The following is a 16,336-nucleotide window of genomic DNA, read 5'->3' as shown; positions in this document are numbered from 1 at the left end:
TGAAAAATCAGCCCTTTGTCGGGATAGAAATCCAGAAGACAGGGTCCTAACCAAAATTCCTATTGGCATAATGTAAGCAAGAGATCTGGAATGTTATACAAAAAAGGTTCTCAGAAATGTTTTTTTTTTTCAACTCTGTACTTTGCACAAAAGGAAATTGAGGCCCAGAGAGGATAAATGACTTGTCCAAGTCACACAGCAAATTTGTGGTAGAACCCAGATTAGAACTCAAGTTCTTTCTTTCACTTTTTTTTTTTTTTTTGAGATGGAGTCTCGCCCTGTCGCCCAGGCTGGAGTGCAATGGCACGATCTCGGCTCACTGCAAGCTCTGCCTCTCTGGTTCGAGCAATTCTCCTGCCTCAGCCTCCCCAGTAGCTGGGATTACAGGCGCACACCTCCACGCCCAGTTAATTTTTGTATTTTTAGTAGAGATGGGGTTTTGCTATGTTGTGAACTCAAGTTCTCTCTAGTCTCCTTCTAGAATTTCACCCATCCAAGTTCCATCCACCTTGCTTGATCCATGACTGCTACCCCGAAGGGCATAATGACCCCACAACTGAAGAAAACACCACTGCCTCCCCAGGATATTCTCTGAGGAACATGGAACGCAATGAGGGAGTATTTATTTTCCTGTGCCTACAAGTAAGCTTGCTCACAAGTATAACTCACTCCTCTCCATGTGGAAGCCCTCTGCCAAGTATACAGCACAAGACAAACAGGACAGGATGCTGACCAAGAGCTTAAGAACCAATTACTCATCCAGCATTGACGCAAACCCTGGTGCCTAGGTTGGCAGGATCTATGGCCCAAATCCCTCTGACTTTTCAAGAAATCTCCAGCTTCAGCCCTCCCCACTAGGATCCTAAATGCAAAGATGGAGGTGCATCAAAAGACACTTCAGTTTGAAATCTTGTTGATGTTAAGCCATAGACTTTTGCAGACTGCACGGAGAGGCTGTTCTTAAAGAAGTGGCTTTAAGCTTCTTAGGACAGCAAGAAAACAAATATGTGAGTTTGGTGAAGTCCCTGCAGGAGCAGCCTCAGGCCAGACCAAGCACTGGCCTTAAGCCCTAAATATGTATCCTAGGTGCCCATCTGAGGCTGTTAATCTCCCTGTGGGCTGTTCTCTCTCCAGCTGGGCAGGGGCTTTTTCCTCTTGCAGTGGCCTCAGGCACAAGATATCCCCTCGCCACACCAAAACCTCCCTCTCCTCTCTCTCAGCAAGCCCCTTCATGGCAACAGCCATGATCAGGACCACCAGTGAGATGTCACCAAGGACATAGCTGAGATAGAAACTGGTCACAGGCCAAGCCTCACAAATACATAAGGGGTCCAGAGTCAGGCTCTATCCCCATCCACAGGCAGCTCTTTCTGATTCCACATCTGGCCAGCTCTGAGACAAGCCTAACACCCTGCTTTTGTCTGGGTCAAGATGGGAGACAGTTGGTCCTGGCGGTCAGGTAGAGCATCTGTTCTGTATCAAGCCTCAGCTAGATGAGAGAGGAGATGAACAGAACAATTTTCTTCTTCTTAGAATTTTATTTCCCATTGAAAGAGATATGTAAATGAATAATTAAATAAAACATAGAAATTCCTCCAGCATGAGTTCAATGAGATGCTTGACCTTTCTCTGAAACAAGTGTTCTATAGTGCCTTAGACAATATACGCCCCTTCTGTGGGCCTCCAGTTTCCCATCTATAAGAATAGAGGGCTGAATTAGATGAGCTCCTGCTCTGAATCTAATGTTCCTACAATCCAATGACCCCAGAAGCTTCTAAAAAAGTCATTCATGGCCAGAGCCCAGACCTGAATATTTTTCTCCAGCTTGCTCTTCCCAGAACCCAGTCTTCTCTGTGTTCTTTGCTCAAAGGTGGCTTCGAGTTATAGGGTTTGTCCCAGGAACTGCCACTACCATATCCTGCTGTTTGTGTTAGCCATAAAGCCCCACACCATTGCATCTAGGAGCTGCCCCAGAAGTCCTCCTAGCCTCAGCATTCCTGCTGGCCTAAAGGCCAAGCAGGTTCACACAAGGCCATTGTCTTCTTGCTCTCTGAGTCCCCAGCCTATTATTCCTCCATCTGATTTTAGTTTCAGCCTCTTAAAACACAGCTCTCATTTTAAAATCTCCTTGAAAATCTGTGTCTCCCCAAACTCTCTCAACTCAGATGTGAACTCCTTAGCCTGGTGCTTGTACCTCTCCAGACCCTGTTTCCAGCCCATGCCACCTCTTTTTAGCATTACAACCCAATATTCCCCAACATGTCCCTTATGTTCAAGCTTCAGAGCAACTTTTCCGTTATTCTTCAGAACTGACTTGCCCTCCCCATCTGTCAAGACTCAGCTTAAATGTGGCTTCCACCCAGAAGCTTACTCTGACCTCCAGCCCACAGGGCTCCTAAAACACTGAAGTGTTGACACCACTCATCCTGAACCCGAGAGACTTGCTTGGTTTTGTAGCTGACTGGTGATCTCCTATGGGTACATCTTTTCTCCCTGAGAGGGCCAAAGTCCCACAAGAATATGCCCATATTAGCCAGCATCTGGCACAACGCTCTCCAAGTAGCAGGTAAAGACTTCTTGAAAGCAATAAGGATAGCTGGATAGATCATGGGAGTGGGTCGAACAGAGGAATGGATACAAAGTGCTAAGGGGCCTCATATGTAGGCAGGGTTACAGAGACATCTGTAGAATAGAAAATGAAATGAAAGATAAATGAATGAATAAGTGGACCTTGGTCCTAGCCACCATCATCTCTCACCTAAATCACTATAATAGGCTCCTAATTCATTTCTCCTCCCAGTAACAATCTACTATTTTCATAGCAGCTATAGCATGTCATTTCTCTCTTCAAAATTTTTCAATGTTCACTATACCACTCATATTAAAAGCCAACGTTCTTCAAATAACCCACAAGAGCCTTCGTGAGCTGGCACCCATTATTGCATTGATCTCAACTCCTTCAACTCTCCCCATCCCTCACTTAACTCCAATCACATGGACCGGCAGGCTCTTTCTCAAGCATGCCTCAGGGACTTTGCACTTACTCTTCCTTTATTTGGCTTCTCTTCCAACAAGTATTCACATAGCTTCCTCCTGGCCTCTGCTTAAATGCCTGCTTATCAGAGAAAACCTCCTGACCCTGTATAAATATGTAAACCACCTCCCACCCTTGGAGCTCCCTTATTATTCTCTGTATTTCTCCATGATATTCACACTTTGTATGGTGTATAGTACCCTGTTTACTGTCCATCTTCCCAAACCAAATCCTCTAAGGGCATGAAATATGTGCTTTGCTCACTGTCATATCTCCAGGGCTGAGACTTAAACATGGCACCTACTAGGTAGGTGCTAAGTAGATAAATGAATGAATTCGTGAGGGAGGGAATGAGCAAATGAGTCTGTAACTTAGACCCTTGCAACCTTCAGGCATTTTTCCAAGATGCTGTTATCTAATGTGGCTGTCATTGTCCTATGCCTGCTCAATTCCAGCCCTGTCAGCCGCCGAAGCAGATGGACAGCACACATTCTAGGGAGCTCTTTGTAAATGACAAGCCTAAGAGAACTGAAAGAACAGCTTCTATGGGGATGGGGCCAGGATTAGTCTACTGCCTGGTTTCTAAATGCCACATTTTAAAATCCTGCTCTCCCACCCTCCCCCAGCCTCTCTGCAAATTCCACAGGGCTAAAGTGCAATCATAGTCTAAATTGAAGAAGAAAACAAAAGCAACACCTTTTCCACCATAGGGCTCATGGGGAGCTGTGTTCCTATTTCCCCTTAAGGCCAGAGCCCCCTAACACCTCTTCAAAGCCCAGTCTATCTTATATCTACCTGAATAAGGAGCCTAATCTCTAATTTCTCATCACCAATGAAAGAGGGGAAGCCAGAAAAGCAGATAGTGAGCCAAGAGGAGTAATCAGTGTGGCCACTTCTGGTCTCCCACTCTTCCTGCTGACACCCTGCAATCATACCCAGCCCAGCCCTAGACCAGCACAGTGACATCTCCCCAACCCCTGACAGTCTCCTCACCTGGGATTCTGAGCTGTGAGGACCATAGAAAAGAGGGATACAGGAGTGGGGCTGAAGATAATGCATTAGCCTTGAGTCCTGCTATAAATCCAACATAAACTCTTGTTCACGGATGGATAGCTGGGTGACAGATGGGTGTGTGGGTGAATGAACAAGAGGAGATAGAAAGTTGAATGAGTGAGTGAGGAATGTAAGAGTAAGTGAGTCAGAGGGATGGAATGGGCTGTTCTGTCCTAGTGCTGATGACATCTTTGAAAGGATGGCTCACTGGGCTTAGTAAGACCCACCTTCTGTATTCTCCTTTAAGCATATGTCTAGTGCAGTGTTAGATGTAGGAAGGAGGTTGACAGCTCCTGACAAATGTGAATCATTTGTTCCAAGGCGTCTTCCATAGAATTGTAAAGATATTTTATACAAGTCCCCAAGGAGCCAAGTCAGGACCACCTGGGAACCCCTTCTATCTCCTGTATGCTCTACAAACCAGAGATAAGGATAGATAGAGAAGCCACAGCTCAGGGATGCCACTTGTGACTTAGCCATCTCCTCCAGGGACCTTCTTAGAATCATCCGGGAATTAGATGTACCTGTCACGAGCCTCCCAAAAGCTCCTTAGTGACATCTTAATTTGTACAGAAGATGGTAAGGTCTCTGAGGGACAGACATGGTTGGCAGGCACCCCAAATGCCAGGTGTCCCAAAATAAATGATCATTTTCCTCCTCAAATCTACTTCTCTTCTCATTTTTATTCCACTGAATGGTTCCATCATCTATCTGGTTACTCAGATGATAAATCTTCATTCATTCATTTGTTCAACATATATTTGTGGCATGTGTCAGTAACATGGTACCATGATACCTGCTAGGATAAAGTAACGAGCAAAACCAGACATGGTTCCAACCCTCACAGAGCTCATCATCATATAGAGAAAGTAAGCATTAATGATTACATAAATAAATGTAAAATTGAAACTATGATAAAGGCTTGAAGGAGGCACATGTTTTAAAACTTTATAAAGTGGGGTTGGACCTGGTCCTGAAGATTATGAAAGTGACAACTCAGCTGAGAACTGAGAGTAAAGCAGGAATTCGGTAGGTGGAGTCAGGAAGAACGAGCATTCTAAGCAGAGGAACAGCCAATACAAAGACTTATGGTGGGAGGGAGCCTAACAAGCCCAAGGGATTGAGACTCAGCTGAGGTCAGTGTGGCAGGGAGAGCCAGGGAGGGAGTGCTGGGTAGGGAGATGTAGGAGAGGGCAGCAGGGCCAGGCAAGCAAGACTTTGTAGGACTTATTAAGGAGTGTGGTCTTTATCTTAAGATCAATAGGAAGCAACTAATGTACTTTTAAGGAAGAAAATGATACGAACAGAGTTGTGTTTTGAAATGCGCTCTGGCTGCTGTGTGGAGAACAAATTGGAGGGGAGCCAGTGTGGATATAAGGGTACCAGGGGGCTCCTGTGGTACCCCAGAAACATGAAGATGGTACCATGAACTAGGATGATGCTGGTGGAGATGGAGAGAAGTGAAAGATTTGAGAGATATTTACAAGCTAATATCAACAAGATATGGGGACAGATTGGATATGGGTTTTGAGGGAGAGAGGTGTTGAGGATGACTGCCAGGTCTGTCTGCCTTGTGCAGCTACCCAGACGAAGGAGTCATTCAACAAAATCCAAAATACCTGAAGAGGACCAGGTTTCAGTAGGATGAAGAACTACAGAAATTCTGTTTTGGACACGTTGAGTTTGAGAGGCCTTTGAGGCATCAAACTGGGAGTCACTTAGACTCCTTCATCTCCCTCAATTTCTGCATTCACCAGTCACTGTGTCCTATTGATTCTACCTCCTCTTCATTTGAACTTAGTTCAGGCCCTGGTAATTACTGTATGAATAATTAAAACAATCTCCAGGCTCTTTCTTCTTCCAATCCATTCACCCACCTCATGCTGTCTGTCTAAATATCGCCTCCTGAAAGAGGCCATTTCTAACCACCCAATCTAAAGTATTCCTACCCCATTACTCTCTATCACAGTGTTTGGGGTTTTTTCTTCTAAAAACATGTAACAATGTATTGTATTGGTTGATTGGAGAAATAAATATACATATATGTCCTAACTCTGTTTGCTAAGAGAGCATATAAACGATGACACACCAATCATAAGGAGCACAGGTAGCCTTTAAATCTTGGTTTCTAAATACCATTTTCGACTAAAAGGATCCAGGGCTCTTCAGGCAAATGGCTAATTCCAGGGCTGTAGCAAAGTAATGAAACTAAGCCTGTAACTTCTTGCTATAGTAAATAGTAAGGAAGAGCACAGAGAATCATGGGGATGCATCAAAAACAAAGAAAGCCAGCTTGCAGAGCCTCCCACTAATCAAGTTTGGGACAATTTGAACATTGAGATAAAATAAAGATAATAATTGATTATAACCCATTGAATAAATGAAGAATTCATGAGACCCTAGTGATAGGAAGGGAGGGAGTGGGGAAAAGATTTTTTTAAAGTAGAATGCCAACTACTAAACACGGAAGAAATAATTGATTCAAAATGATCAATGATGATAAAATCAGTGGGTATAAATTTGATAAGGAACAGGTTATACACAGTCTCAAAGTATCTCACCACAAATCACTTATTAATTCCAGAGAGAAAAAATAATAATTTTGCAGTGGAGAAACTGGCAGACATTATTCTTAAGCAAGTGATAAAAGCTCCCATCACCAGCACTGGGACAATCCCCACATCATGTGCTTGCTGATATGAAAACTGGAGATGACATAACCTCACTGCAGTTGTATTCCTGCCCCTAATGCATTGCTTGAATCTAATCATGCAGAACCATCCACAATAACCAAATTGAGAGATATTCCACATAATAACTGACCTGTGCTATTCAAAAACATAAAGTTCAAAAAATAAATAAAGCAGAAGAACTGCTCTGGATTTGAGGAGACTAAAGAGAGATGACAATTAAATGCAATCTATGGATTGGATCCTGACTGAGGTGAGGGAGATTGGGGAGCCATAAAGACATTATTAGGACCGAATTGCACTGTGGTAAGAGATTATCCTTTTTAAGGAAATATATACTTAACGATATAGGGGCTAAAGAGGCATCATGTCTCTAATTTCTCCTCAATTAATCAGAAATATAAACATTTTCATATGTATTCATATATATAATAAAACAATAAATATAAAAATATACAGTGAAATATGTGATATAAACAATAAAAATATATGCAAATAATAAAAATAATATTTTTGCATGATTGGAGAGAATGAAAGTAATAAGGTAAATGGAAGATCATGTAAACAGTTGAAACATGAATAAAGAGATTTCTTATATAAGTCTTATACATTTTTATATTTGATATGTCAAAATTTAGAGTGACATAAAAATAGGAAGCACTCAATAAATGTTTGTTGAATGAATAAGTGAGCCCATATTCAACCATGTCCCTCCCTTCTTAAAATACCTCAGTGCTTGTCCATAAATATGACAAAAAGTCTAAACATCTCAGAACAGCAATCCAGACTGGACTCCATACAAAGCTCCTTGTAACATCTTCCATCTCATCCCCAACACTACTGACCACCCACACCATAGGCTCCAGTTATGCTAAGTGCTTAAAATTCCCCAAACTTACCACGTTAGGCAACACTTGTGTGCCCTCACACGTGCTGGTCTCTCTACCTACAATGTCCTCCTCTTCCTGGCAACTTCCTGTTATCTTTCAAGATCCACACCAAGTACTTACACTTTCGGGAAGGCCTTTCTGACTGCCCCAGTTGGAGACAACACTTCCTTGCTGCTACATTAGTGCCTCTAGTACCTGCTTTGATCATGCCCCACAGACAGGCCTTTATTTGTTTACAAGTCTGCCTTGCCATAAGGTCTGATTGCTACTTGAAGCCCGGGATATTCCTACTTACCTCTACCCCCAGCGCCTTGCACAGACCCTGGCACAGCAAATGATCTCAATTAATACTGAGGTATGAATAAATGAATCAGTTTTGGTTGTACTTTCTGGATCTTCCAAGAGAACCCTTAACTTTAGTCTCTTTCATCATCCTCAGAAAATGCAGAGAAGTGAGAGAAATGAGTTCTCTCATTTTATGCACCAGGAAAGGGAGGCCCAGAGAAGGTAAGTGACATAACCCAAGATAACACAGTGTGCCCAAGGGTGAGTCAGAGCTGGAATCCAGATCTTGTGCCAATTAGGCCGGTGTTCTTTCACAGAAAGTGGGTGGCATAAGAAAGAAGGATATTGCATTTTACGGTTTGCCTATTCTATGCCAGACACTGAATTTCAAATAAACTTTCCAGTTCAAGCACCACATTGCCTTATGAGGAACCCCATTTTACATATGAGGAAACTGAGGCTTCAAGTCAGATCTGTCTGGCTGCAAAGCCTGTGCAATCTTTTCCACACATTGCCAGTATGTACTGCCCACCTCTGACCCTCCATCAAAAGAAGTGAGATGGCCTGAGCCAATTGTTCTGTCTCTCAACAGTGTCTTTAAATCCAGCACCACACACAGGCCCACAACGTAGCTTACACCCTCCAACCACAGGCCACATTTCACATGGTTTCCAAACCCAGAATATTTGGTTTGTAAGACAAAACCTTCATTTCTCCAGCAGAAAGTGAACACTATACACAACTACCCAGCCAAACTGCTGACGCCTACAGACACTGCATCACACCAAACAGAGTCTGATCTGCCCCAAGACATCCTCAAAGCATCCAAGACTCCCCCAGAGCTTGGCACTGAGGGGACCCTGGAGCTGGGGGAGGGGAGATCAGACCGGCCAGATCGCAGAGTCTGGGCAGAGGCTTGGTTCCCAGGACAGAGGTTGCTCCATGTAGAAGTGAAGGCACAGAAGTTCAACACTGCCCACTGCATGTTGGTGGGGGGTTGAAAGACAGAGGGAGAGATCCCCACACAGCCCAGGAGGCCTTTCCCACCCCTTCAATCCCTGCTTCTCACACAGCAACAGTCTCAAGCTGAGGCTGGAAAGGCCAATGATGCTGATCACGTTGAGGTCCTGGAGACAGACAGAGAAGTCAAGCCCCTTAGCCTCATTCCCCAATTTGCCCAAAGGAGTAGTTTTTTCTGCTTTGAAAGCCTTTGAAATGAGGGAGTTGCTGGCATCTCTCATGGTCAGTGGACATTCACTACACACTCTGGAGTTAGACAGATCTGGAAAGGAATCTTTGCTAGCTCTGACCTTGGGCTAGTTGTTTAGCCTTGCTGTGTTTCTGTTTCCTTATATTTAAAATAGTCTTAACTATTTCATAGAGTTGGTATAGAGGTTTCATGAAACAAAAGATGGAAAGAGCCTAAAAAGGAAGCTGAACAGTAGTCAATAATAAATAAAAGTGAGTTACTGTGAGTTACCTTTCCTGCACGGAAGTCCTAACTATCTCACACAATGCTCTTGCTTGCTTTTAAGCCTGTTTTCACTTGGTTGAGCTTAAAGCCCAGGGGACAACCAGAGTCTAAATAGTGTGAAAATTCAGCAGAGATGTGCTCCAGTCTTGGTCTTACCTTTTTAAGATGACACTTATCTGGGAAGGAAAAAACACCTCACCCATACCAAGCCACCAGCACATTACTCAGTACCAGGCCACAGGGGATTTCCTCTTTCCTACCTTGTGATCAAATGCTTCTGGGAGGATATATCTTGAAGGCAGGCAACGGCCACCAGCTTGGGTTGACATAAGACATACTGAGAAGCAGGACCTCAATGCAATGCCTGAAAGCCCACCATTCAAGTTATTCTAATCATTCTTTGTTGCTAAGCTTTACCCTCCAGCTTTCTCCTTTCCAAACATGAATGGCCTTGGGCAGCATAAAATAATTTGACTTGGAGTGAATTAGAAGTTTCACCAACTTTGCAATGTGGCTAGAACCCTGCCCTGCATTCAGATGAGGTGCACCTCTGCAGATAAGAGGTGACAAATGATTCCCTGATCACTTAGCCTCACAGACCCAGGCAAGGAGGCAGTAAAGCCCTTCATGTGCTCCTCCACACTCCTAAGTCCAAGCTCCCCATCCCAAGCTCCAGTTCCACAAGGGCCATCCCTGATCAGAGATGTTGTGTTCCATACTGGGGGAGGGCTCAGATCCAAGAGACACAGACATCCCAGCAGAGCCCTGAGTTGGGCAGGGTCACATGAGGAAGGGGTGGCTGTGGGGCCAGGGCCAGGCTTAGGGCAAGGGTCAAACTCCTTCGGGCACCCAGACACTTGAGCTTTAGAGACAGGGAAGAGCTGGCAGCTGAAACACTCGGAGCAGGGGGTGTTTATCAATGGCCCAATTCATTCTCAACTATCCCCCTTGTCTGAGCCAGCACAGAGATGGGCATTATGTCCCAGAGCTACTAGGAAAAAAACCTCCAAGACATCGTCACCAATTAGAGTTCAAAGGTACAGAAGCCAAATTGAGACATATGAGTTGAAAACCAGATGACATATTTGAAATTGAGGATGTCCCAGGAAAATCCAGTGTGATTCCCATCCCCAGAGACCAATAGAATGCTTAATTGCTAGTTTTTCATTTATTTGTTCTGATTTCCTTCAACAAAGGATGTGGAAGTTTACAGTTAAAAATATGTATTCTATAAAGTTGATAAAGCAGAAATTAGAAGTCATAGCAATGGTTCCAACTAACATAGTTATTACAACAGAGCCATATGATGGACTAAGAGCTTCCCAGCAAGCAGAGTGACAAGGGAAGCACAATGGGAAAATAATTCCTTCCCCTGCCACCTTTATTCTGCTGGACTGACCACAGCCTGCCCTTTTTTAACCACTCCCAAGGGTCAGGTATAGGATCAGGCCAAAGAGAAGCTAGATCCCAGCATTCCCCTTAAAAAATGGTTGAACCCAACTTGCTCTCCTGCATATTAGAGGAGTTGGTGGGTGAGAGCTTAGTCACCCCTTAGACTAAACCATAAACACTAAGAAAGAAGAAACTCAGGCCAGGCATGGTGGCTCACACCTGTTATCCCAGCAGTTTGGGAGGCCTAGGCAGGCAGATCACCTGAGGTCAGGAGCTCAAGACCAGCCTGACCAACATGGAGAAACCCCATCTCTACTAAAAATACAAAAATTAGCCGGGCATGGTGGTGGGGGTCTATAATCCCAGCTACTCAGGGGCTGAGGCAGGAGAATCGCTTGAATCCGGGAGGCGGAGGTTGCAGTGAGCTGAGATCATGCCACTGCACTCCAGCCTGGGCGACAGAGCGAGACTCCATCAAAGAAGGAAGGAAGGAAGGAAGGAAGGAAGGAAGGAAGGAAGGAAGGAAGGAAGGAAGGAAGGAGAGAGAGAGAGAGAGAGAGAAAGAAAGAAAGAAAGAAAGAAAGAAAGAAAGAAAGAAAGAAAGAAAGAAAGAAAGAAAGAGAAAGAAAGAAAGAGAAAAGAAAAGAAAGGAAGGAAGGAAGAAAAAAAGAAAGAATGGAAGGAAGGAAGGAAGGAAAAGAGAGAAAGAGAAGGAAGGAAGAAAGGAAGGGAAGGAAGGAAGCTCAATACCATCTTTCTAACTTCCCAACTGAAAGAGCACATTTAGTCTGGGTACCTCACTGAAGTATTCAGAAGAGAATAGCCAGGATGGGACAGGTCTAGAAGCTCTACTAAGAAGAATAACACCACCACTCAGCTGGTATTTTAGGGCACCTACTCTTCCAAGCGCTGTATAGTGTGTGCCCAGTGGTCACCAGGGGGAGGAGGTCATGGAGAAGATTCTGTCCAGAAAAAAAGATAACCACTGGAAGAAAGGAGAGGAGCAGAGCAAATGCCATCCCTCCACCAGCCTGTGGGAGGGAGACTCAAAGTAGGGTTGAACGAAACCAAAGAAGAGAAAGAATCAACCCAGCTCAATTCACTGTCCTCCCTGCCAAATGGTTGCCTTGGGACCCAGCCCAAAAAGGTCACTGCTTCTCTGCAGCAAGTGTAATCCAGAGTATAAACTACAGCATGGAGCAAATTATATATGCTGAGCTCCATGTCAGATCCCAGCCTGACCTGGCTTGCCTTCCAAAGGCAGTGTTTGGAAGTTTTCACTTCTAAAAGGGCGAACACTGCTTCTAAGTCCCAGAGCTAAAGGGACAGGATGCTCTCTGGCTGAGCTCCATGGACAGCCTCAGTTTCAGATTAAATGGAACCCCTCAAAGGCACCACATCACCATCTGCCCTGACCCCCACAGCCAAAGTCCCTGACTTAAAATATTCCCCACTGAGGCCAGTTTCTTGGACCCATTCTCAGAGGTACAATATATAGGTTAAAAGGGGCAAAAGTGGGAGGAGGCTAGCAGCTGAGGGTGGGGCCACACCAGGGATACATTTGCACATATGCATTGAACAAAGTGGGTGCATGTTACATACATGTCGTTGTCCACAGGTATACATGTTGAAAGTGTGAATGGTTGCATGGCTATCCTGAGAAGAGAGTGTGCAAGACTGGTGCACATGGACAGGAATGTGTGTATGCTGAGCATGTGAGCGTGGGTGCACTGCGAGTGTTTGTGGGTGGCCATGGCCATATGGTCCACTCATCCCCTGGCCTCCTGTCTCTTCTCCTGGTTTAAGAGTGGGGTCTCCCAAGCTGTCTCCCTGACCCTGGTCTAGCCAGATGGGGTCAGTCAGAGCCACATTCACTCCAGTGTTGTGTGAGGGCTCTGAGCTTCTGTCCTTCTTCAAGCCCTGAGAAACCAAAGCTGAATGACCCACAGAGAAGACACCCAAGCTGGGACAAGTCAGGTCACCTTAGAAAGCCTGAGTTCAGATACCACTCCCTAGCCCCAACTTCTGCCTTCCTGGGTTCACACTGGCACATCCACTCATCCACATGTGGACTGGCTCAGCCCACCTGGAGGCCTTCCTGCCACACACACAGGCATTTCCACAGGTACAGACACAGTGCACCCAGGGCAGCAGGTGCCACACAGGCAAACACCTGTGGCCCACTCCAGGCCACCACACACTCTGACACACTCGTTCATCCACACTCGCACCCTGAGGCACATGCTAGAAAATTCCACATGTGGACATCCCATCCAGACACACTCCCTCACACTGGCGCAAGCTCCCCTTCACAAGCATTCTCACTGACACACTTACACCTACTATCCAATTAGTGACAAACCTGCACTGTTCCCAACTAGGCTAGCAGAGGCATCACCAGCCCCCTGAATCCAGCTAGGGGAGCTGTCTACTTACTTAGCGTGCGAGACAGGCGGGTAGTGCGAGCGGCCAGTGGTGGCGGGGCGCAGCTGGAGCTCCAGAGGCCGCGCGCGAAGTGGCCGCTCTGCCGGCCCAGCCCGAGAGGCCGCCCCTGGCCCCCGCCCCCCCGCCCCGTTCTCCCCCGCCCGCCCTCTCCGAGGCGGTCGCAGCCTCCCAAGGACCTTCCACAGCAGCGCGCTCCCTGCCAAGCCTTGGTCCCGCGTCAGCCACGGCTGCCTGCTGTCTCCGCGGGACTACGAGGCTATTTCGGTGCCCCTGGCGGGGGAAACATGGCCCTCCCTCCCATCTGCAGGAACGCTGGAATGGGGACGCGGTCAGGCCTAATTAGAGACCGGGCTCCCCCGGGCCAGGCGGCAGGCACCAGGGTGATCGCCCGGGAGCCGCGAAGCCGTCCAGGCGGGGTCGCCCACAAGGTGCCCCACATGCCAACATCTGGAGAGGGGAAGGGAATGTGCCGCGATCGTTTCCCTTGGAGCTGAAACAAAACAAGGAGGGATTTGGGTGCAGTTCACTTGCTAGGAAGGAGGAAGCCGCCCAGCTTTGATCGACCCCAAACGCCTAGAATGAGACGGTTTATTCACCGCAGGTGCTTCCCTCTGGAACCTTGCTCACACACACCTAAGTCACCCTCCACATCTTGGACCTGCCAAAAATGACCACGGGTTGTTGCAGAAACTCCTTCTAACTTCGGCACATAAGATCAGACCCCACCCCCCACCCCCCACCCCGTCCTGGACTCTGTCAAATAGCTAAATCTAGAGGAATTTGATTCCTACCCAAAAGCTCGGGAATGTGGCATTATTGACCTGGAAGAAAGCTTCCAGATCATTTCATACAACCCCCCCTCCCCCGCCTCCGCCATCTTGCTATGAGGCCCCCAGAGCCCAGAGAATCTTGACCTATTCTTGGAGGTCCTCAAGCAAAGGCATCCCCTGGTCTCCCTTGAGCCCTGTTCCAAAGCTTGAACTCTCTTACTGACAGAAAGATCTCCTTGACATCTAACCTAAATCTCTCACATGCAAACTATGTCAATTTGCTCACAATATGTATTCAGGGAGAAGGAGCTCAACTCAGTCCCCATGACAAAACGACCACCCCGAGGTCCCACTGCAGCCTTCTCTTCCTTAATGCTAATAATCTCTATTTCTTTTTTCAGGCTCTGGCTGAAGCTAACTGCTGCTCCCTGGACTCGAACACACAGTAGCTCTCTGATATTAACTCTCCTCCTCAGCTCTCTGGGGGCCCAGGGCTCAGAAGGTGGCCAAATCATTCCTCTCAGACAAGCCAGCTTCAACTCTACCCTCCAGTCATCCAGAACAGCCTGATTCTACTCCCCAAGTTCCCTGAGAGGGGCCTCAGTTCCTGTCTCAACAAGTGCTGTCTAGGGCTGGGGACAGGGCTTGGTGCCGCCTGGCTGGGCATTACCACTGAAACCACAGTCTTACAGACTGTTTGCAGAATCTTCTCTCTGAGTCTGTTTCTGGTAGGGCAGGTGGTATGATAAGAATAGTCTCAGCCGGGAGTGGTGGCTCACGCCTGTAATCCCAGCTCTTTGGGAGGCCAAGGTGGATAGATCACAAAGTCCGGAGATTGAGTCCATCCTGGCCGACATGGTGAAACCCCATCTCTACTAATAATACAAAAATTAGCTGGGCGTGTTGTCATGTGCCTGTTACCCCAGCTACTCAGGAGGCTGAGGCAAGAGAATAGCTTGAACCAATGAGTCGGAGGTTGCAGTGAGCCAGTGAGCCAAGATTGTGCCACTGCACATCAGCCTGGCAACAGAGTGAGATTACATCAAAAAAGAAAGAAAGAGAGAGAGAGAGAGAAAGAAAGAAAGAAAGAAAGAAAGAAAGAAAGAAAGAAAGAAAGAAAGAAAGAAAGAGAGAGAGAGAGAGAAAAGAAAGAAAGAGGAAGGAAGGAAGAAAGGAAGGCAGGGAAGAGAGGGAAGGAAGGGAAAGAAGGGAAGGAAAGGAAGGGAAGGAAAGAAGTCTCCAATTCTTCCTCAAAGAAACCTGTTTTGCATCCTGCCTCTACTACTTTCTAGTGATGAGTCCTTGGACAAATCACTTGACCTCTCTGAGCATCAGTTTTCCCATATGTACATTGGGGAACATAAAAATCTCTGCCCAGCTCATGAGGTTGTTGAAAGTATGAAGTGAGGTCAAGGATGTAAAGCACCTGGAAAACTAAGATATTTTATTATATGCTAGAAATAGAATGAGGCTTAGATCATAAACAGATCGATGTTAGCAAAAAAGCCTCAAAGGTCTTTTATTTCCAGGCCCAAACTCTGTGTCTGGGTTTCAGGGTAAGAGAGGAACAGACTTGGTTTGTTAGATGTTCCCTGGAGGCACTTGGCATAAATGCCCCCCCACCACTTCCCAATACACCCACACACAGACACACACACACACACACACACACACACACTCACATCCACCTTCCCAGATACATACGGCACAGCACAGCCTCCTGGACTCCTGGACTCCCCATAGACCCCAGCCACCTGGACCTTTGCTGGCCGCCTCTCCATTGCCAGGGGGCCGTCTCATGGCTCCAGACTTGGCTGCAGCGACTCCAAGTCTCCTTACAGAGGCCCCTGTGAACAGCTTCTTTCCCTTTGCCCACCCTTCTGGGCCATGGCCCTGAGAAGGCCTGTGACTCAAGGCAAAGCTTGTCCAAGGCAGTTCAGTACTGAGGCTGCCCAAGGGAGCTCAGAGTTGAAGCTTCCTCCCCCTCGACCCCCTCCGCTCTGTCTGCCTGACTTCTCAATGCTGTGCTGTCCTGCTTAATTCTTAATGGAAATTCCATCCCCGGCGCCGGCCCTAGCTGGCTCAGGGAGTCCAGGCTTGGGCCAACAGCAAACTCCACCAGAGAGACTGGGCCTGTCTGGCTATATAAACACACTTAAACACATATATACATGTGTGTATACACACACCAGCAGCAAGACATGCTCAGAGACATTTACAAACTCAGATATTCTCATCCAGACACATCCAGACACAAAGATAATATACATTCTAATCATTAACATTTATTGCATATACGAGAA

The 16,336-nt window shown here is 46.4% G+C and overlaps 1 protein-coding gene across 3 annotated transcripts in view; it reads right to left on the bottom strand.

The window, feature by feature from the left end:
* The window catches only part of INSC (INSC spindle orientation adaptor protein), a 132,005-nt gene extending 116,155 nt beyond the window's left edge, over nt 1-15,850 (bottom strand). Inside the window, exon 1 of one of the 3 annotated variants that reach the window (XM_063608096.1) lies at nt 15,738-15,850. In XM_063608096.1, coding sequence (XP_063464166.1) covers nt 15,738-15,833 — 96 coding nt within the window. In that variant the 5' untranslated portion in view covers nt 15,834-15,850. Of the gene's footprint in view, nt 1-13,254; nt 13,348-13,439; nt 13,663-15,737 lie in introns of those variants that run through there. The other 2 variants (XM_063608095.1, XM_063608094.1) reach the window with 2 other exon arrangements.
* Nucleotides 15,851-16,336: the final 486 nt, after the last annotated feature.

This window comes from Pan paniscus, chromosome 9 (assembly GCF_029289425.2).
Source record: "Pan paniscus chromosome 9, NHGRI_mPanPan1-v2.0_pri, whole genome shotgun sequence".
Lineage (NCBI taxonomy): Eukaryota > Metazoa > Chordata > Mammalia > Primates > Hominidae > Pan > Pan paniscus.
The sequence above is the reverse complement of the archived record's forward strand: the minus strand, read 5'-3'. Positions and strand labels throughout refer to the sequence as shown.